The sequence below is a fragment of the Harmonia axyridis genome, chromosome 2, assembly GCF_914767665.1.
Source record: "Harmonia axyridis chromosome 2, icHarAxyr1.1, whole genome shotgun sequence".
In the NCBI taxonomy this organism is placed as follows: domain Eukaryota; kingdom Metazoa; phylum Arthropoda; class Insecta; order Coleoptera; family Coccinellidae; genus Harmonia; species Harmonia axyridis.
The window spans coordinates 62,407,949-62,429,980 of NC_059502.1; the positions used below are offsets into that span (position 1 = coordinate 62,407,949).

Consider the following 22,032-nt stretch of genomic DNA (forward strand, 5'->3'; position numbering starts at 1 on the left):
CTATTTACATTTTCAGCTGCCTGGCTTGCACTTTCGCCTTCATCGAAGAAAAACTATAAAATATAGAGCATTTTCTCTTTGCTAGTGTCCGTCTTTGATTTCATTACATGAGTACGAATTTTAACAAAAGCGCAAAAGCTTCTGACTTTGTCACAGTATTTATAATTTCCGAATTTTGACCCCAGGAACAGGGGCAGATCAAGATTTCTTCAAGGGACACTACACAGTACTAAATTTCTTCAAGGGTAAGTCCTGGAAGAAATCAATTAAATCTCTAGAAGCAACAGAAATGGGCTACTGGAGACGAGCGGCGGGAAGATCTAAGCTGGAAAGAGTGAGAAACGAGAAAATCCGAGAAATTATGGGTGTAGAACAAACTATAGTCGAAGAAGTGAGAGTGAAGCAGTTGAAATATCATGGGCACGTCCAAAGAATGGCACCAGAAAGACTTACAAAACAGATATTGGACTGGGTACCCGCGGGAAAAAGGAGAAGAGGAAGACCAAGGAATAGTTGGAGAGAAGGCATCAACAAAGAAATGCAGGAAAGAGGACTGGAAGAGAATCAATGGATTGGCCGTGCCGAGTGGAGACTAGAGGTATCGGAAGACTTCGGAGCAAGTTGTAAAAGCCGATATTATTATTATTATTTGAACTGGGGTCGTTTTGCTCGGGTAAGTCTTCCGGGAACTGCGACCATGCAGATCTTTTGTTCACTACCCTACTCATTCATAGAAACCCAGGGAGGTCGTCAACGACGTTAATAAAATTGACAACCTCCTTAGGGGCCTTGGCCGTTACCTCTTTGGTATCCAGGACCGGCTTACCCATGTGAATGGTTCTTAGGCCAGCCAGCTCTGGACACTTGCATATCAAGTGTTCAACCGTTTCTACTTCCGATCCACAGAGCCTGCAAATCTCGTCTGCTGACTTACCCATACGGTAGAAATGATGTTTGTACCGACAGTGCCCCGTCAGCAGTCCCACCATCACACGAAACTCCGCTCGTGACAGCTTCAGGAGCTTTCTGGTGTAAGTAGGTGAAATCTTCATAAATATATACAGGGTGTTTCATTGGGAAACGGAAATACTTCACAGGTGCATAGGTGGCACCAAGCCGGTTCTGGAGATACCCCATTTATTGGGTCTTACTTTCTTCGTAGCCGAGATACAGGGTGTTTTATGAATTTTGCCCGTTTCTTTCTGAGGCCATATCAAACGAACCACCCGGTATATTTTTTTCATATTTGGCAAATATATTCCTAATTGAGAGCCCAAACGTATGATCGCCTTGAAAATCCAGGTCCGGGTTAACAAAAAATTATTAATCGTTTGAATCCTCGTAACAACACCCTGTACATCAGAATTTTGAAAATCTGTTTTAATATTCGGAAACACCACTAAAAACTAAACTGAGACCTGTACTTCAAATTTTCGCGCAGACAGTTTTACTGCACCAATTTTCAACGTAAAAGTGAAGTTTTTAAGAACTTGGATACCTGAAAGTGGTTTGAAGTGACTTTTAACAATGAATTATCAAGAATATTGAATCCATAATAATTTCAACATTACTTTGTAATTCATTTTCACTTGGGTTTTCCTTTTTATAGCTGTATACCATTTCAGTTTTTATTTTTGAGTTACTCTCTCGTCGCCGGAAAACATGAGAGCAGTACGTCAGAATAAAAGAAATTGGTGAAAGGCAGAAGTGTAGAATTGAAATAATTGGAGAAATTAAATAAATACTCATATAATTAGAAACTGGAATCAGAAGAATAGTATATGTTAGATAGAAGGCAGAACAAGGAAAGAGAAGTTTGTATGATCAATGTATTGGAGATTATAAAGGAAGATTCAACTTAATTATTAAATAACAAGTAATATAAGAAAAAGATAAGTAAGATAAGTAATTAGTTGAGTTATTATTGTGTTTGTTCAAAAAAATTATATATAATCCTAAATTTGAATATTCTAAAATTATTTTGAGTGAACAGAACCCAGCCCAATTTTTAAAATTTACAATATAACTGATAGATATTCATATCAGTATTTATTGTGAAATTTTCTCGCTGTGTTGATAATACATGATAAGAGGGAGAATAATAAACCATATTGTAAAATTTTCAGAGTATTTTATTCACTTGAATTCCTCACAAGAATAAATCATTATTTTAACTGAGAAATTTTGTTTGGATCAATAAAATTGAAAATTTTAATACGAAGTTTTATTTCACAATTATTCAAATTTATTACATTATTACAAAGTCTATGATTAACAGTACCTATTATTTCAATATATTATAACAACGAATGTTTTAAATACAATCAGATTTTGTGAATTTGAGGTCAACCAGTTAGAACCAAAATTTTTCCACAGAAAATAATTTCACCCACATTAAATCAAACATACATTTCCGAAAAACTCAAAAATTGTTCTAACTGAACCTTTCGTTTGACTTTAATTAAAAAAAGAAATAATTACTCCTAATTGGCAGTTAATACAACCACATTCTTTTTAAATTTTCTGCCTTTTTTTTATATAAAATAAAAGTTTTATCACTTACGGTACGCTTTTTCAATTATAATTTAACACTGACGCCAGGACATAATTTTGATGAAATACTAAAACAAGATCCATATTCCCTGCATGGATTTTGCGTACCAAGAAATCACAGAATTCTCAATATATACCTGAACTACTGATATTGTATTTTTCGATTTGCAATCAGTCAGTTTAGAATAATCCTTCCTGTGTCAGCAATTTTTCTCTTCCCCTCAGATCAATTGTTGGCTGAAACGAAAACGAAAGGAATAGTTAGGATACGCTGCAATGTCATCATCATTTCCTTGTTATGTAAACAAAACGTAAGTATCATGCATGTAACAGGTAACAAGAAATTTGAGAAATAATAAATTGAATTCTTGCCTTGAAAAAACCACCTACCAAAAAATAGCCTATAAAGAAACAATATTTCATTTTTGAACCAAAGACTAGACAGAGACATAACCATATTATTCAAAATCCCTCCTGGAGGTTTCAAAATAATATTAAAATCAGCCAAGGCCAAACCAAACTGTTTTATTATTGTTAGTAAAGATCAAATAAAACATATAATACTGGAATCAACTTCAAAGTTAATAAGTTTTCTGACAAGTTTAAAAAGCCGTGGGGGTGTAATTTAATAACCAGTTTCCGATGAATATATTTATATGATTGTCGATTTTTAAAATCATGAATGATCAGAACATTATTAATTAAACAAAGGTTCATTTTTGTATAGTTTACACTTAATATTCATCAAACCCTTTAAAATATTATTGACAGATTTCATTGTAAGGAATACTTTGATTAATTACGCTCCTACTGTAGCATTTGTTTGAGGTTAGAATTCAATGTTGTTTCAGTACTAACTATATAGGAGATGAATCAGTTTAAACTTTAGAAATAACCAGCATATTCGATTATAGAATGATAGAAATGAATTATTTGAGTTTTAAAAGCTTTTTTTGGCATATTTGATAACTTTTTTTGTCAAATTAATATATATTATAATAGGAGGTTGCCTATAACGGGACAACATTTTTCATACAGCAGCCTGTTTGAGAGAAGGGAATAAATGTTAATTCAAACTTTGATCGAGACGAATCGAATTTTCCAGAAGGGCAAGGTGTAAACAATAAAAACCAGTTAAATCGGTCAAAAATCTTCTTACGGGAAATTTTCTCCGATAAATGGTTAATGGTTTTGAGAGGGTAGTCCACTTATGCCAGAACCTCTTTCATTTCATTCAAACTTTGGAATTTCAAAAGGGAACCTCTGTTTTATTTTTTGCAAATTAGTATTCTACGGCAAAAAAAGCAAAAGTTTTGTACAAACAATTTTTCACGAATCGTCCAAGTTGGCTGAGATAGAGTTTGAATTTTCCGTCTTAACAACCTTAATGTAGTGTTTGATTGTCTCAGTCTTTACTTGTCGGAAATTCATCTTGATGATTAAAAAGTAAAATAACTTATTTCAGTTACCATGCTCACCTGACGAAGTCATGTTATCATGACGAAACAATTGTTGTGAAAATAAATATATAAAGCGGAAATAAGTTATTTTACTTTTTAATCAACCTTAATGTATCCATCCTATTGATAATTCACATGAAATTTCAGTTGTAAATTGTCCAACTATTCGTTGGAACTAAGATGCATAGAAAACCTGATGTTTGCAGTGATTCGATTTTGTTTCAGACTTTTCAAGATAGTCCACCTGTTGCTTTGGTGTTTTGCTCAACCAGAGTTCTGTAAGGTGGCGCTCTTCAGAATTGTTCGAATTCCCGCTATCTGCCTGGCGCTTTTCAAAAATGAAATACTGATTTTAGACACTGCAAACTTTCGCAATAAAGTACAATTCAGTTCCTATATTTTCAATGAAATGAATGGAATATAATGACAGAGTACAGAAGATTGTCACAAGCATGGAATATGAAATAGTATTGTCTTTACAGTACACACACCAGGTTTTCTATGCATCTTAGTTGGACCAATGGGAAACGTTCTGCGCCATTTTCGATCAATGATCAATGATCAACGATCAATGACAGTACATGTACAGAAAACAAACAGTTCAGCAGAAAACGTCCGACATTCATGTGAATGATTAATGTAATGGATATATTAAGGTCGTTTAGAACCATCTGTGGCGATTCATTAAAAACTGGTAATACAAAACTTTTTTATTTTGTCGAAGAAGACAAATCGGCAATAAACAACATTTGAAATTCCAAAGTTGAACCAACACAAGGGAGAATTAAATGGAAGAAGTTCAGGTCTTTTCCCTCAAAACCATCAACCTAACCTTTTATTTGTAAGATATTTCCATTTTGAAGTTTTTGAGCGATTCAACTTAAACAAATCTCCCTTATAATAACGTGTGTTTTTTTTTCGAGGTATATATAACTTCAAGTTGGCATTACTATTCAAGATGGCGACCGATTTAACAGCTGTCAAGTGATTTATTCTCAGTTTGGTTTGGCAATTCATCATGAATAGACTCACGCCTGAACAACGCTTGCAAATAGTGCAATTTTATTTTGTACAGCGATGAAGCGCACTTCTGGTTGAATGGCTACGTCAACAAACAAATCTGCCGCATTTGGAGTGAAGCTAATTCTCAAGTGTATGTCGAAAAACGTTACATCCAGAAAAACTAACTGTTTGGTGCGCTTTATGGGCTGTTGGAATCATTGGTCCGTACTTCTTCAAAAACGATGATGGCCAGAACGTTACAGTCAATGGTGATCGGTATAGAGCCATGATTACTAACTTTTTCATTCCTGAATCGAACAACCATGATGTCCAGGAGCTGTGGTTCCAACAAGACGGCGCAACATGTCACACAGCTTGTGCCACAATCGATTTATTAAAAGACACATTTGGTGACCGCCTAATTTCACGTTTTGGACCTGTGAATTGGCCTCCAAGATCTTGTGATTTAACAGCGCTCGACTACTTTCTGTGGGGCTATGTAAAGTCATTGGTCTATGCGGATAAGCCACAAACCCTTGACCATTTAGAAGACAACATTTGCCGTGTTATTGCCGATATACGGCCACAAATATTGGAAAATGTCATCGAAAATTGGACGTCCAGATTGGACTACATCCGAGCCAGCCGTGGCGGTCATATGCCAGAAATCATATTTAAAATGTAATGCCACAAGATTATCTTGCGGATAAATAAAATTCATGTCAATCGAATAATGAATCGTTGTTTTATTGCAATTTAAAGTTCTATAGCTCTAAAAAAAACACCCTTCACAAGATTTGGGTCTGGAACAATCAGTACATTTTAATTAATCCTCACCATTTTCAATCGCCAATATTGATTTTCAGCGTTATTTTTCTTAATACTGTACACAAATAAATTGCAATCTTCTTGATTAGAATAATATCTTCAGAAGATTATTAATGAGATGAGATCAAAACAAACGAACCTTTTACAACTTGAAACAGAAATAGAAAAACCTAGTTGTCTTTGTCTATTATATTTTTTTCGGGCCACCAAAACTTATGGTTAGTATTTAGTTTAGATTCTTGAAAACCGCTCCGATACCACAAAATTATAATGTTGATTCCAGTTTTTCAAACAGGATAAAAAAAACGAAACAAAATGGGACGCCACGATACATTCATTATCCCCACAAAAATGTTTTCTCAATACCGTCGACTTCAACTTCAACGGCCGGGTTGTTCGTTTGGTTGGCCGATTCCTCAGCAAGCCCAGTACATGTTTCGATCGTCTCGATCAAATTGGTCAAGTCAAGAACTTCCACTTTAGGTGGTTCGACCTCTTGGACCTTGGTCTCTGTCGAATCGACAACTGTGGTTTTTTCAGAAGGAGCGTCTTCTACAACCGACGTGCGAGAAGGTACCTTGTAATGCAAAATCGGATAGGTCACTTTACCTGGGCCTCCTTGATCCCTCCGTTGCTGCTGAGGCCTGTATCCCGATCTGAAGCCACCTCTATAACCCATACCTCCTCGGAAACCACCACGCCCTCTGAAACTGAAAGAATCAAGGAATTATGACAAATCTAGTTACTTGCGCAGCAGCAGGCTATCATTTTGCCTAAATGAACTAGATACTTGAAATTTTCTGGGTGAAAACCTACCACTTCTACCAACGGTTCAAATGTTCATTCAAAATACACTGCGCAAAAAAATTAACGCACATTCTGAAAATCTCAGTTTTAATGAAAGTTAACTCTACATTGACTTTATAACTTATTTTTTATGTTCTCTCGGGAAGGTTTTGAACGAAACAAGACACATTAAATGGAAGAAAAATTCAGGATTTCACCGAATCTTATGTGAAAGAAGAGAAATAAACAATTTTCAAAATACTGGAATGCTGATAAGTGATTTAGTACTTGGTATTTCCACCCCTTGCGTTAATTACAGCTCGGCAACGACGGTTCATACTCAAAATGAGTGATCTTAAAATGTTCTGATCTAATCCTTCGCAGATTTCTCTGAGTTGGATTCCTAAGTCATTAAGAGTAGCTGGCTGATTTTCTGAACTTCTCAGCCTTCTATTGAGGTTGTCCCAAACCTGCTCAATCGGATTGAGATCTGGACTTCTTGCTGGCCATTCCATTCGAGAGACTTCAACCTCTTAAAGGTACTCCTGAACGATGCGCGCACGATGGGGTCTGGCATAATCGTCCATAAAAATGGAATTTTCACCAATGTATGGGGCAAATGGTACTACATGCTCTTCAAGAATGTTCCTTATATACCTATCAGCATTCATAGCTCCATTAACAACGACCACTAGGTCTGTGCGAGCAGTCAAAGATATTCCACCTCATACCATAATCGATCTTCCCCCGAAACCAGTAGTATTCAGGAAATTGCACTGAGCATATCTTTCATATGGACGTCTGTATACAAGGGAACCTCGATCACAATGGTAGAGGCAGAATCTAGACTCATCTGTGAAGAGAACTCTTTCGCAATCAGCCTCTTCCCAAAGGATATGCTCTCTCGCAAAATCCAAACGCGCCCTTCAATGGGCTGGGGTAAGACCTGGGCCTCTTGCCGCGACACGAGGCCTTAAATCATATTCTCTGAGGCGATTTCTTATTGTCTGAGTGCTAATTTGCACCCCATGAGTTTGCTCAAGCTGATTTTGAAGGAGGCGAGCGGTTGCAAACCGTTGTCTCAACGAAAAAATTCTCAAGTAACGTTCTTGAATGGCAGTTGTTAACCGTGGTCTATCCTGTCCTGGTCTTCGGACATTCATACCTGTCTCCTTGAATCGCTGCAACATTCTGGACACACTTGTATGGGAAACTCCAAACCTTTCTGCAATTCTTGTGTATGTCCATCCTTCTTCTCGCAAAACTACCGCTTGGGCACATTCGTCTTCTGTCAAATTGCGTGTTTCGCGTTGCATAGCGATCGAGTGCAAAAAATCAAACGAAAGAAAAACTATTGATCACTAGAATTGACCGAGAACAACTGATTTCAGAATGGAGCCAATACATTCAAAATCTGATAATCTCATCTTTTTTTATTCCTGCTGGGAAAAAACATCTGTATTGAAGAAAAACGTTGAAAGTGGATAACATATGCATGCATAATTCTGATAAAAATAATTTTCATTGAGAACACCTTCAGTTGTGGAATAAATTTGAGATTTCCATAATGTGCGTTGATTTTTTTGCGCAGTGTATTTTGAAAAATCATACTAATTTAAATGAGCGAGTTTTTGAATTTTTTTTTTATTTAACTAAAAAAACCTTCATCTCAATGAAAAATTTGAAAGACTTACTTTCCTCTGCGAGTCGCCGCAACTCCAAACGTTTCCGAATTGAGCTTTCGTTCCTGACGCCAATCCGTCCTTTGCGTTTTACCCTTGGCCCTCTCGACTGCCTCACATGATATTTTATCAAAGAAGGATTTCTTCTTATCGTAAAATACCTCGTGTTCTTCTTCTTGCTCCGTTTCACCTGCTCCAGTCTCATTACCAGAATCATCTTTTTTCTCACTTTCTCCATTGACGACGGTAGGAGTAGTGACGACAGGTACTTCAGGTTTTGGGGGAACTGTAGTGCTAGCTTCGTCTATTTTCAACTGAAAAAAGAAAATATGTATATATATTTATTTAGAAACAACAACATTAATTTATTCAAATTAATTCTATGAACTCTATGAAATTTTCATTTAAATTATATGTTAAAAATAAATAGCGAGAGACTGTACATCATAAGTTTTATTCGAAAATATGCCCTATAATCTATATCGAAGAAAAAAGATGGAAAGTCATCGTGCGCTTTCAACAGAAAGATCGGGAGCGTAAGCAATAGGTTCGGTAATCTGTGGGTCCTTCTTGAAGGTTATGTTATGATGAGAGACAATTTTCTGTTATTATATTGATTTTTATTTCCAAGTTTTCTTTCGGTATTATTACTATTTTTTTCTTCAATATATGGGAATTTTATTCAGAGTAACATTTCAGAATGTCAATATACCTATCAGTTTGCATTATTACTATATTTGAAATTTAAATTTCATCCCAAAATCACTGTCACAACTGTCACTAATGTCAGTTATATTAATATACAGGGTGTTTCCTAAACATGCGGCAAAAATTCAGGGGGTTGTTCCTTGGACTATTTTAAGCATGTTTTGTCCTTGGATGATTTTAGAAAAACCTCCTTGTTTCGAAGATACAGGGCGAACAACATTTTTCATATTTTTAAAATTAATAATAGTTTAAATAAAAATGCGTACCGCACTGTGTTTACTAAGTAGGTACAATTTATTTTTAAATTTGTTTAACAACATTCCAATTACTAAAAACGGCCAGTTTTTTGACTAAAAATTGATAAGTGCAGATGTTAAAGGAATACAGATTAAACACGGTTTTCATTTGAATTCGTTTTGTGATGTATTAGCAATTTGAAAGGGTTCGGCAGTCAATGAGGAGAATATTGGATGCTTGTATGCTGGCTAGAGGTGGTCATTTTCAACAGTTTTTGTAGGTTGAGTTGAATTTTCATGTAATTTTTCATAATAAAATGTTATTATCTGAAATTTTGTTTCCCCTATATCTTCGAAACAAATAGGTTTTTAAAAAATCATCAAAGGACAAAATATTCTTAGAATAGTCCAAGGAACAACCCCCTGAATTTTTGCCGCCTGTTTAGGAAACACCCTGTATATATTGGCTGCGTTCAGCGGACACAACAGTTGTAAAACAGTTGGAAGAATTTTCGCTGAACGAATCTGATCAGTGAGCGCATACTCAACATGTTTAGTGAGCGGACGCCATTTTTCTGAGCGGCTTTGAATTACGCTCACTAAGCTCAACACGTTGTGAGAACTGTCAAAACAGAGGTTTAGAGGTTAGGTATTTGCTAACCGTTCAGAAAACCGCTCTCTGATCACTTTAGGATCTGTGAGCGCTCAGTGATCACATTTGCAACTGCTCTTTCCGCTGAACGCAGCCTATGACAACTGTTCCACAACTGTTGAGTCTGCTGAATTATTTAATTTTTGTATAAGTGAAAAACATTTCATAATGTAATTTTGAAAATATTCTGGATCTTTCATTTTGATATAGAGCATTTTTTCGAATTAAACCTTGGTATCTAATAAAGACAAAACAAAATCAGAAATTTGCGGACCCCTAAGATTTCAATGGCTACATGAAGTGCTGCAGCAAGTGTGAAGGTAAGTCTGACAGCGGCCAACTATTCATATTGTCAGTAAAATCAAGTAAACCAAAGTTGGAAAGAATGGAGATAAAGGTAAATATATCCATCCCTTTGATGAATCATTCCTGAGTACTATATTGAATTTTTCTCCTATTATTATTATCTGAAGATAGATATAGAATTAATAGAAAAAGATAGGCTTATAGAACAACCCTTTAGAGACCTAGAAAAACAAAATGGAACTTAGGACGTCCACAGAAATGATGAGTTTACGAAAAAATTGGATTTCTTATTTTTTTTCTGGGATTCAAAATAAAAAGCCAAGAATAATAACTTTATACATTAATGGAGCGCCAGCTCCAAGGATCAACATGAACAGTTATTCTAAAGGCCGATTTACATCCGACGAGCCAATGCTCATTGTATTCCTATAATACACTGATATGTTTTCGAAAATCATTACAAAAGAGGCAAAACTCTAATTTTGTGAAAATTTATAAAAAGACTTGTGAAGAACTTGTTTTTGACAAAAGTTGGAAAAACTTTTACTTTACTTTTACTGATCATTCAATCATTCTGTCAACACTGCACATTATTTTTGTCTCTTGTCCTCTTGGAAAATATTGCCAGATTACAAGAATGTCACATGGTGGTGTTCCCTCTTAATATTAAATGATTTTTGACAGCTGATATCACGGATGATGTGATTGGGAGAATTGTTTTTGCTTATACTGCTCAACAAATTCCGTCTATTCAAATAGTTTTGAATATTTTTCATTGTTTCAAAAAATCCGGTTTCATTAATGTATATAGTAAATGCTATAATGACGATAAAATTGAATTGGTAATCTGAAAATTAGTTTGGAACTATCAAAAATTATCTTGGTTCAGGAATCGTTCAGAACTGCATGTCCATTACAACTACTTATTCCCTAACTGGAAAGAGAGACAGGCCGGCAGATTCATTTATCAGAAAAGTTAAAACTTGAATTACTTACTTTTGACAACTGACTTCGTAATTCTTCGAATTCTGTATTCGCTTTGTCGAAATCATAATCATTGTCAAATTTGAGTGTGTTCTTCTTCCTACCACCCTGTTGATTGGGATTCAGTCCACCTTGATTCTGATTCATAGGTCGGTAGCCACCCTGTCCTCCTCTCGGCCTATTGCCACCACGTGGTCTTGGGGGTCCTCTTTGAATCCAACCACCCCTCTGGTTCATACCCTGATCTCTGGGTTGATAGCCATAATTTTGGTAATTCTGGTTCCTAATACCCCTATTGTATTGCTGACGATTCTGTGATTGATCCTGAAGAAATCGTATAAAATGAATATTATAGACTCCTCTGTTCCCCTGATTTCATTCAGGACATGATTTTTCATTTACAACTCAACACAATAATTGATAAATTAAGATAAACTGAATATTTTTTCAAAATTAAACGTACCTGCCCATCGCCAGTTCCTAAAGATTGACCCCTAGTATCCTTCCTATCTTGTGACCTTGAACCTCTCCTTCTAGAATCGTTCCTTTGTTGATTTTGACCCTGCATTGAACCTTTTTTATCGTCTTTCTTAGAGGAATTTCCCGTTTGTACACTTTGGTCAACACCTGATGACTTATGAGAATGTAAACTGACTGGTGTTGTACTTCTGGAGGCTCCAATTATGTTATCTAAAAATGCATCTATAACACTGAGACTTCTAGAAGAACGTCAACTGGGTGTAATACTAATTGTTATAAGTTGAAAAGATATTGCAAACTGCCACCAAAGAATTACAACCATTACAAATGTTAGTAATTATGAAGAATAACATGCATTTAATATTATAAGGTGAGTTTTTCAGTGGTACACATATTTTTTTAAAGTTTACAAAATGAAGAATAATTTATCAAGAACACAAGCCACTTCATGCATAGTTCATGAAAAGCCTGATTATAACGTCAGAAGTAAAAGTGATATGAGAAAAAACTATGTAAAAGAAAGAACATGTATCGGACAGAATTCGCCAATGTTTGGAGCTGTTGATGTTTTCAATTCTACTCCTGTGGAAATAACATGCAATGGAAATATTTCTCTCCAAATCTGATTAAAGTTGGATCATATAAATCAGATCATATGGTTCTCTATCATCTATCTACTTCATATTTACTAGAAAAACACTTTTTCAAATATAAAGTCTATGGTGTTATATCATTAACAGTTTCAATTAGGAATAACCGTCATTATGAATAATAAATGTTTCAGTAACTAACTGAAATTGATCTGACAGACCTTAATGCAAGTCTGCACATCTGTTAGCAGCATTAGCAGCATTATTGTATACAATATTAATTGGAGTTTATAACAACTAAAGTGAATACCATATAATTATCAAAAATTGTGACAATGATAATCTTTATGATATTTACGATTTTTGTCTTGAAATACAATTCCCAAAATGACAAAATATTAACCAAATAATTACCAACTATAAAAAATTCAAAATATCTAAAACTGTATATTGAGTAAACAGTTAAAAATTTCAATAACTAGATAAACATGAAGACAAATCAACGTTTCGGATTTTTTTTTTTTTTTAAATCAAATTTTTCCTCATCATTGCCTTATAAGGCACTGATGTTTATGTTAATGTTAATCATGTTATTTATTATGTTTATGTTAAATTAGTTATTCAATTTGTTAACCATTAACTCAATTTGTACAGTATTGGATATTTTGAATTTTCTTATGGTTGTTTATTGATTTTTGTCATTTTAGGAATTTGGTATGTCATCATTTTCAATAATCACCAGAACCGTATCTAGTGGATTTCACTAACAATTGAGATATTGCAAAAAAATGAAAAGAGGAAATGTTGAGAAAAAATTTAGGCAACATCTGAGTTTGTAACATTCTTGTCTGTCAAAGAATCCCTCCGCAAAGTGTTCCGAATAATACCTTACTTTTCATTTTCTTTGTTCACCGATGATTATTACAAAAAAGGAGGAATGGCATCTGAACAGGTATTTTCCCGAGGAATCAAGCAACAATTAAAAAAAAAATTGCTAAAATGAGCAAAGGGTTCAAGAGAAAATTAACTAGAAACATGAGATTTTATCCGTTCCCCAAATTCTTTCGAAGTGTATAGATGATCAAACATGTTTTACACAACATTACTGTAATAAATGAAACAAATAGTACTTCATTGTGTAATATAATTATGTGAGAACCAAGCGCTTTCTACCTAAATCATCAGGGTGCGAGCAGATATGTACCAATGCAGAAAGAGCAGCCAAATAATTGAATAGCAATTCAAAATTTACAAAAATGCAGTCAAAATATTCTTTCGACTGTGTGCATGTGATATTATTTCTGGATGGAGAACGCTGATGATGACTTAGATCGAAAATGGTTGGTTGTAGCATAAAGATATCATCTTGTATAAGATTGTTTTCATTCATTAGTATTTAGTATGTAAAACTGTCAATTATTGTAATAGTTTCAGTGTCTGCTCATCATGTCTTTAAGCAGATGATTCCTAATTCGAAAAAAATGCTCTAAATAGACAATTTAAGCTTCATTAGTTAATGTTCAACTTGATATTATTCCTAGAAATGTTATAGTAAAAAAAATCTATGCAAGTGAATATAAATGAACCATTCATAAAAAGTTTAAACTATCCAACAATAAGATGATTTTCAACTGCAGAAGCATGCATCAAAAGATACCCTCATTGTCACTACTAATGAAGACAACTACTACTTATGAATGATGATGAATATGGATCTAAGTTGCATCTAATTAATGGATCTACGATGATACGGCATTCCAAGCAAGCAAATAAATTGTTTTGTTTTATTTTACCATTTGTAGTGGGCCTGATGGGTTCAACGTGTGGAGAAATTACATTGACACATTCAGTAGTAGAACCTGGCATGATCAACTCACTTTGTTTACTTGATAAGCCTCTATTAGGTACACCCATGCCAGGAGCTAAACCACTGGGCATGGTACCTATTCCCATACCTCCGAATGCTCCTCCATATTGTGCCATCGATGGAACAGACATGTGTCCAACAACAGGGTGTCCCCCAAACTGCTGATGACCTAATGATGGAGGTACCGAGAGCTGCATTATAGCAGGATCATTGAGAGCTTGTGGTGGAACACTGTTAAGCACCCTTATATCTTTGATGTCTGACCCACGGAATAAAATGTAATCGTATACTTGATTCTGTGCTGGAATAGGACATGATGTCTCCCTTTCTTCAGTTCCAAAAGACCTCACTAAAAATAACAAAATAAATTGTGATAATAACTGAAAAACATAACATTTAATCTTCAAATAAAAATGCATAATGCAAACCTTTGTAATATCAAGATTTCAATCACAAAGATTGGGAACAGAAGTGAACTCATTTTATATAAACATCCTGCATTTTTCAATATAAGCTATATTAAAATGCAATCAATGATGAATAATTTTCATATCATGAGTTTTCTTATAAGAACAATGGTTCAAAAATTCAAACAATAACCCTTGAATATCAGAATAGTCTAATTGCATACTGATAGAATCTACTTCCAAAGAAAACAATTTCTACTTCATTATATTAAACAAGTTTTGAAGAAGCAAACCTCCAAAGTGTCAAATTAATTAATTTATAACTGTAACTGACCCTTTTATTTTTATAAACAGTATTCAAGCAAACCAAATTTTCAAAATATAAGAGTGAATTGAAATTGTGTCAAAGAAATCACCGATTTGCTGAGAAAAAAACATATAAACATTCAGGAACACGGTCATTTAAAAAAAAACTTTCATTATCTAACATCTGGAAAGTGTACGATATGCTCAAAGTTTTTCAGGTTTGATATATCAATTTAATGGCCAATTTATTCCAAAAATTATGTCATTTTATGAAACATATTTGATTACTAAGATGACGTTACTGAAAATTTTCAATTTTTCTGAAAAAGCTTTAAGGTAACGATACGTAACCTAACGAAAATAGAATATTACCGAATATCAAAAAAAGCTTTATCAATACAAATCATGAAAATGCTATATAATACAAAATGAAACTGACAAAAACGTAACCTTCGTATAAGTGTTTATAAACCAAAAAAAATAAGATTTCTAAAGATAGTTCAATTTTATTCTCTGTATTAGAATCAGTAATTGAGAAAATCAGAAATAAAAATAGCAAACTTTCTGAAGAGATAAAAGTGACATTCTTACCGGAAGATAAAGCTATAGTACATTCTTGGGGGTCAACAGTAAATAAACGTCCCTCATATCTAATATCTGCCTTAGATATTAGACTTATTTTGGAGCCCAGCTCCGGCATTCCCGTACTCATCCTGATTTATCTATAATAGATTGTAGATGAACAGGATGTTAATTGATTCAAATTCACCACTACACAAGAATCCTTTTAGAAATCTACCGCTGAATGGCGTTATCATAACAGCTGGCACAAATGACAAAAATAAAGCGCAAACTCTGATTCACATCATAGAAAATTATATTTACCTCGATGGACAGTCGATGGGATCAAAGTATTAAATTAATTATTAGTTAGAACATATTTTAAATAATTAGATGAGTCCCAATAATATTTGTCATTTAAAGTTTTTTAATTCGTTCAATCCGTTGATATAAGAAACATTTTATTTTATTTGAAATTGTAGACTCCTCCCAACTAGAGAGTTGACTTTAAAATTCAATTGAATCAGAAGCATGAAAAAATTATATATTACAGTATTGAGAATATTCACAACATAATTATCTAAAACTATTTGACTAATTTTAATGTTGATATATATCCTGTGAAACAAACTAATTCAATAAAAATCTTCAAATAGCAATTCCTTAAATGTTTAAAAAACAGAAACTCTATCACATTCATTTCATATCTGAAATCTGGCAAATAACGTTATAAATCCATCATAGAATATGCAGCAGTCGGTCCAATGAAATAAAAAACTTGTTACTTATGTCGTGTAGAGATAGCATAGGACAGAGCAGAGGTTGAATTACGTAAACTGTCAAAATATCCAAACTACCCCTTTTCTAAAAGTGATGTATTTCTAATAAGAAATAATTGTAGAAATCATACAATATCAATACAACAATTTCAACGGCTTCAGCTAACCCATAATTAATTTGAAAGTTCATACTTAGAATACATCTCTAATTTGTCAACATGGCTGCAAGAGTAGGGAGGATTTGTGGAATCGGTCTTTTGAAGCCAAATGCTGGATACAATTTGAAACAGGTAAAGCTCTCTGGGATATTAAATTGAAAAACGTATCTTTTCTTTATTATAAGCAACTTTGGATGTCGCATTTCGTAATCAAACTATCCTTGTACCATTTCATTTATTTTTTATAAGTCCATTTTTCAAGTACTTAATTATGAGCACTTCAATTATATACTATCGTAGTGTTAGAAACATTCAAAATATATAAGCACTTTGTTGATTATATAACTTAACCTTCTAGACAAGTTCCATAACCACACAAAAAGGATGGTCGAAAAGTCGTAAAGCTGTAAGTGGTAACTCTTGTTTGGGTGCAAACCGTTATAATTGATATTGTTGCAGTTATTGGGTGCTTTCGGAGTTGTGGCTGGAGGTGCAGGAGCTCTACTCTTTGCCTTAGATCAATCTGTAAAAGCTACCGATTTGGTATTACATCCTCCAAAAAACTCTTGGAGTCATGCTGGAATAATTCAATCTTATGATCATTCCAGGTAATTATATAAGATTGAAAAATTCTTTGAAATTTTACAATTCTTAACATATTTAGTTCAATTTCACTTCAAACCTGTTGGGTCCTTTGATCTCGCTAAACCTAAACATTATAATGCAATCAGTAATTCAAAAGAAAATAAATCTTTTTCCATCTTAATTGTGAGCAAATTTGTTTGATTTTACAGGATCTCCCAATTTTTTTTTTTGATCTCTTAATAATTGGAAGTTTTTAACTGGCTCCTTGAACATTGAATGTCCAAGAGTTCACTTTTTATACACTTGGTAAATGATGAAATCTGAACAATTTTATTATAATCTTTGGATTTGTTTAATAACAACTACTTTAGTGCTATACAAATTTTTGAGCGTATGATCAATTTTTTCATAGTTTACGACGAGGATATGAAGTTTACAAACAAGTTTGCGCTGCCTGTCACTCAATGAAAGATATTGCTTATCGTAACTTAATCGGTGTGACTCACACTGAAGACGAAGCAAAAGCTGAAGCTGCTGAAGTTATGGTCACTGATGGTCCAGATGAAAACGGAAACATGTTCCAAAGACCTGGAAAGCTTTCAGATTACTTCCCCAGCCCTTATCCTAATGAAGAAGCAGCACGTGCTGCAAACAACGGAGCTTATCCACCAGATTTGAGTTATATCACATTGGCCCGTCATGGAGGTATGTGTTATGTTGATTTTTCAGAGTTCTGTTATTAATTATAGCGATTTATGGTGTATGTGATAATTCTTTTCATTCAGTCTTTGAGTTCTGGAGTATTGCATCCTCGTTCTTCACTTGTAAAATCAGCCCGGAATCAGAGCGGAAATTTTAAAATCGGAGACCAAAAATTTTGTTGATCCCGAAGCTTCCTCTACCTTTGGCAACATGGAAGTTGAATTATCTGTTACTTTCAATAATTTCTATTTTTTTAATATACTAGGAAAAAGTTCCAGGCAAATTTCAATGTCCACAGCTCCAAAACAATTAGAAGGATAGGTTTCCCAAGCAATATTTCTTTTTGTTTCAGGTGAAGATTACATATTTGCATTATTAACTGGCTACTGCGAACCTCCAGCTGGTATATCACTGCGTGAAGGACAGTACTTCAACCCATATTTCCCAGGTGGCGCCATTTCGATGGCTCAAGCACTTTATAGCGAACTTGTGGAGTATGAGGATGGAACTCCTGCAAGTGCTAGTCAATTAGCTAAGGATGTATCTACTTTCCTCAAATGGTGTTCTGAACCAGAACTTGAGGATCGTAAGAGAATGTATATCAAGATGATGGGAATGATGTCAATTCTAATTGGTAAGTACTTGGGGACATACACTGCGCAAAAAAATTAACGCACATTCTGAAAATCTCAATTTTAATGAAAGTTAACTCTACATTAACTTTATAACTTATTTTTCTTTTTCTCTCGGGAAGGTTTTGAACGAAACGAGACACATTAAATGGAAGAAAATTTCAGGATTTCACCGAATCTTATGTGAAAGAAGAGAAATAAACAATTTTCAAAATACTGGAATGCTGATAAGTGATTTAATACTTGGTATTTCCACCCCTTGCGTTAATTACAGCTCGGCAACGACGGTTCATACTCAAAATGAGTGATCTTAAAATGTTCTGATTTAATCCTTCCCAGATTTCTCTGGGTTGGATTCCTAAGTCATTTAGAGTAGCGGGATGATTTTCTGAACTTCTCAGCCTTCTATTGAGGTTGTCCCAAACCTGCTCAATCGGATCGAGATCTGGACTTCTTGCTGGCCATTCCATTCGAGAGACTTCAACCTCTTCAAGGTACTCCTGAACGATGCGAGCACGATGGGGTGTGGCATTATCGTCCACAAAAATGAAATTTTCACCAATGTATGGGGCAAATGGCACTACATGCTCTTCAAGAATGTTCCTTATATACCTATCAGCATTCAAAGCTCATTATCAACGACCGCTAGGTCTGTGCGAGCAGTCAAAGATATTCCACCCCATACCATAATCGATCCTCCCCCGAAACCAGTAGTATTCAGGAAATTGCACTGAGCATATCTTTCATGTGGACGTCTGTATACAAGGGAACGTCGATCACAATGGTAAAGGCAGAATCTAGACTCATCTGTGAAGAACTCTTTCCCAATCAGCCTCTTCCCAATGGATATGCTCTCTCGCAAAATCCAAAAGCGCCCTTCAATGGGCTGGGGTAAGAGCTGGGCCTCTTGCCGCGACACAAGGCCTTAAATCATATTCTCTGAGGCGATTTCTCATTGTGCTAATTTGCACCCCATGAGTTTGCTCAAGCTGATTTTGAAGGAGGCGAGCGGTTGCAAACCGTTGTCTCAACGAAGAAACTCTCAAGTAACGTTCTTGAATGCAGTTGTTACCCGTGGTCTACCCTGTCTTGGTCTTCGGACATTCATACCTGTCTCCTTGAATTGCTGCAACATTCTGGACACACTTGTATGGGAAACTCCAAACCTTTCCGCAATACTTGTGTATGTCCACCCTTCTTCTCTCAAAACTACCGCTTGGGCACATTCCTCTTGGGTCAAAATGCTCGTTTCGCATTGCATAGTGATCGAGTGTAGAAAATCAAACAAAGAAAAACTATTGATCACTAGAATTGATCGAGAACAACTGATTTCAGAATGGAGCCAATACATTCAAAATCTGATAATCTCATCTTTTTTTATTCCTGCTGGGAAAAAACATCTGTATTGAAGAAAAACGTTGAAAGTGGATAATATATGCATGCATAATAATTCTGATAAAAATAATTATCATTGAGAACACCTTCAGTTGTAGAATAAATTTGTGATTTCCATAATGTGCGTTAATTTTTTTATGCAGTGTACTTCATCAATCTATTTTTCAGTTGACTTAAATCATTTTCATGAATAATTCAAATAATTTCTTTTTAGGTGTTACGTTGTATTTGAAAAGACACAAGTGGGCCACTTTGAAAACTAGAAAAATTGAATTCAGGCCCAAGAAGTAAAAGCAACCAAATAGGACAGTTAAACTATATAGTGTGACAATTAACGTTCATAAGACTTCAACACTGCTGTTCACCAATTCTGTTCATTTCTATATTGTATATAAATACCAATCTGACATTAACAGGTTATAATAGGCTCCAAACATTTGTCATTTATCAACGTTATTTGTTACAATAAATTATATAAGTTTTACCATAATTTCAATGCCTCACTATTCTGTCCACTTTATTATTTACCTTTTACTCCTTTTTATGTTTTGAAAAATCAATTTGTTATTATTGATTTTTAGTAAAAGATTATTTAAAATATGGTTCATATTTATTGTGAGGAAATTTCCTTTCTGATCATCCCTTTTGAGACAAGCATTATTTTCTTACTACGTTTGTTACAAAATACTTCAAATTTCACCCTATGGTTTAATTATTTCCTCTATCAAGGCTGAATGGACGTTCTGTATCTTGACTTTTCTAAAGCCTTTGACCGGGTTCCACACAGGCGTCTCATTTCGAAGTTGGAGCATCTCGGCGTTCGTGGAAATCTCCTGAGCTGGATTTCAGCTTTTTTATCCAACAGAACATTTCGTGTGAAAGTGGGTGATGCTTTGTCTTCATCCAACAGTACAGTTGGGTCAGGCGTGCCGCAGGGATCGGTTCTTGGGCCCATTCTCTTTCTCCTGTACACATCCGATCTGCCACGTATTTTAAAATCCTCTTCGCGGATGACACGAAGTTGTACAACAACCCTCTTTCATCGTATAGCACTCTTCAGGAGGATTTAGACCGGTTGGTTCAGTGGTGTTCTGATTGGTTGTTGCCTTTGAATACTGATAAGTGCTCAGTTCTACACATTGGCAAAACAAACCCATCTTTTCACTACCGTCTTGATGGTAAAACCCTTTCTTCTGTTTCGCATCAGTGTGACCTTGGCGTGACTGTCACGACCGACCTTTCGTGGTCCAAACATATTGCGCATATTACTGGCAAGGCAAAGCAGACTGCTTTCATTCTTTCAAAATATTTTAACGGCTGTAACAACGCTACGCTCAATAAACTAATAAAATATTATATGCGACCTATTCTGGAATATGCAGGACCAGCGTGGTGGCCTTCATCTCGAGCGGACGCAGCTCTTCTGGAGTCGGTTCAACGGTGGGTAACTCGATTTCCTTATGGACCCATTAGACCTTCTTATGAGGAAAGACTGCAACTCTTCAGTTTGCCAAACTTTGAAGACAGGAGAACAAGAGGCGATATCATTTTTACCTTCAAAGCCCTTCGCAATCATTTTGGCGACGATATCCGTCGCTTGTTTTCCAGAAACCACAACCACCTTAGGGGCCATTCACTTAAACTTAGGAGAGAACAGTTCCGCACGCCTCAGAGACAGCAGTTCCTCACAAATAGGGTGTTCCACTTATGGAACAGTCTACCGGGTGATCTTGTAGATGCAACCTCCACCAACGCCTTCAAGAATGGATATGACCGATGGATTACCCAACCTCGAGAATAATACGTCCTAATTTTTTTCTCATTATAAACCATAATTTTTGTTTTGAGTTATATTTAGTTTCCGAATGTTATTTTTTTTAAGTTTGAGTTTATAGGTATTTGTACCTCTACTCTTATTGAAACAATAATAATAATAATGCTAAGACACTTACGATGTGCTTTAGTCATGCTCAAACGGAATCTCAATATTTCCCGTTCTACTAAACCAATTTTGATGATTTAGTAGAGTATTCATGTTGAGACATCAAGGATTCTATAGGAATATTAACTTTTTTGTTATGTGTCTTTTGCACTTTGATACATCAAAACTACAGGAGATGATAATATTACAATATCGCATCTGACAAAAGCTGGATGGTGAACAGAAGCAGAAAACATTTTTGAGCAAAATTAGTATCTTCAGAAGCTGATACTTGTCTTTTTTAGGGTTACAGTTGCACTCAAGTAATGAGACAATTTCTCGAAAGATTTATAGTTAACGGTGAGATAGATTCAAATTCAAGAGTCGTTACCGAATTATATCTAATTAGATTTTCTGGTATCGAATTTTAAATTTCCTTCGTTTGATGAGCT

General features: G+C 34.9%; 3 protein-coding genes across 11 annotated transcripts; 2 read left to right on the forward strand and 1 right to left on the reverse strand.

Annotated features, from left to right (window-relative positions):
- The first annotated feature begins 289 nt into the window (after positions 1-289).
- On the forward strand, positions 290-2,144 carry LOC123673448. Its single transcript, XM_045607930.1, has 2 exons — positions 290-673; positions 2,127-2,144. Exons 1-2 carry the CDS (start codon positions 290-292, stop codon positions 2,142-2,144), a joined length of 402 nt encoding a protein of 133 aa, XP_045463886.1.
- Positions 2,145-2,209: 65 nt separating this feature from the next.
- Positions 2,210-15,699, reverse strand: LOC123673531 (protein LSM14 homolog B). 9 transcript variants are annotated; one of them, XM_045608072.1, is made up of 8 exons: positions 15,439-15,699; positions 14,145-14,483; positions 11,661-11,899; positions 11,210-11,521; positions 8,324-8,625; positions 6,453-6,553; positions 6,210-6,395; positions 2,210-2,790 (listed from the first exon to the last, which is right to left on the reverse strand). In XM_045608072.1, the coding sequence occupies exons 1-8, from the start codon at positions 15,557-15,559 to the stop codon at positions 2,780-2,782; spliced, it is 1,611 nt and encodes a 536-aa protein (XP_045464028.1). In that variant the 5' UTR covers positions 15,560-15,699; the 3' UTR covers positions 2,210-2,779. The 9 variants fall into 9 exon arrangements, with proteins under 9 accessions (XP_045464028.1, XP_045464025.1, XP_045464031.1 ...); XM_045608069.1 differs by having other exon boundaries at positions 14,061-14,483; positions 15,439-15,681; XM_045608075.1 differs by lacking the exon at positions 6,210-6,395 and having other exon boundaries at positions 11,661-11,887; positions 14,061-14,483; positions 15,439-15,681.
- A 477-nt stretch (positions 15,700-16,176) lies between these two features.
- On the forward strand, positions 16,177-20,143 carry LOC123673533 (cytochrome c1, heme protein, mitochondrial). Its single transcript, XM_045608077.1, has 6 exons — positions 16,177-16,477; positions 16,704-16,751; positions 16,805-16,953; positions 17,343-17,635; positions 17,985-18,266; positions 19,874-20,143. The coding sequence occupies exons 1-6, from the start codon at positions 16,406-16,408 to the stop codon at positions 19,948-19,950; spliced, it is 921 nt and encodes a 306-aa protein (XP_045464033.1). The 5' UTR covers positions 16,177-16,405; the 3' UTR covers positions 19,951-20,143.
- The last annotated feature ends 1,889 nt before the right edge of the window (positions 20,144-22,032 follow it).

Excerpts from the sequence above, each read along its gene's own strand:
- LOC123673448 (XM_045607930.1), top strand. The coding sequence starts at position 290 with ATGGGCTACTGGAGACGAGCGGCGGGAAGATCTAAGCTGGAAAGAGTG.
- LOC123673531 (XM_045608067.1), bottom strand. The coding sequence starts at position 15,559 with ATGAGTACGGGAATGCCGGAGCTGGGCTCCAAAATAAGTCTAATATCT. Across the intron at positions 14,484-15,438 it reads TACTATAGCTTTATCTTCCG|TGAGGTCTTTTGGAACTGAA; the intron begins GTAAGAATGTCA and ends TGTTATTTTTAG. Across the intron at positions 6,554-8,323 it reads GCGGCGACTCGCAGAGGAAA|TTTCAGAGGGCGTGGTGGTT; the intron begins GTAAGTCTTTCA and ends TGATTCTTTCAG.
- LOC123673533 (XM_045608077.1), top strand. The coding sequence starts at position 16,406 with ATGGCTGCAAGAGTAGGGAGGATTTGTGGAATCGGTCTTTTGAAGCCA. Across the intron at positions 16,478-16,703 it reads CTGGATACAATTTGAAACAG|ACAAGTTCCATAACCACACA; the intron begins GTAAAGCTCTCT and ends TTAACCTTCTAG. Across the intron at positions 18,267-19,873 it reads AATGATGTCAATTCTAATTG|GTGTTACGTTGTATTTGAAA; the intron begins GTAAGTACTTGG and ends ATTTCTTTTTAG.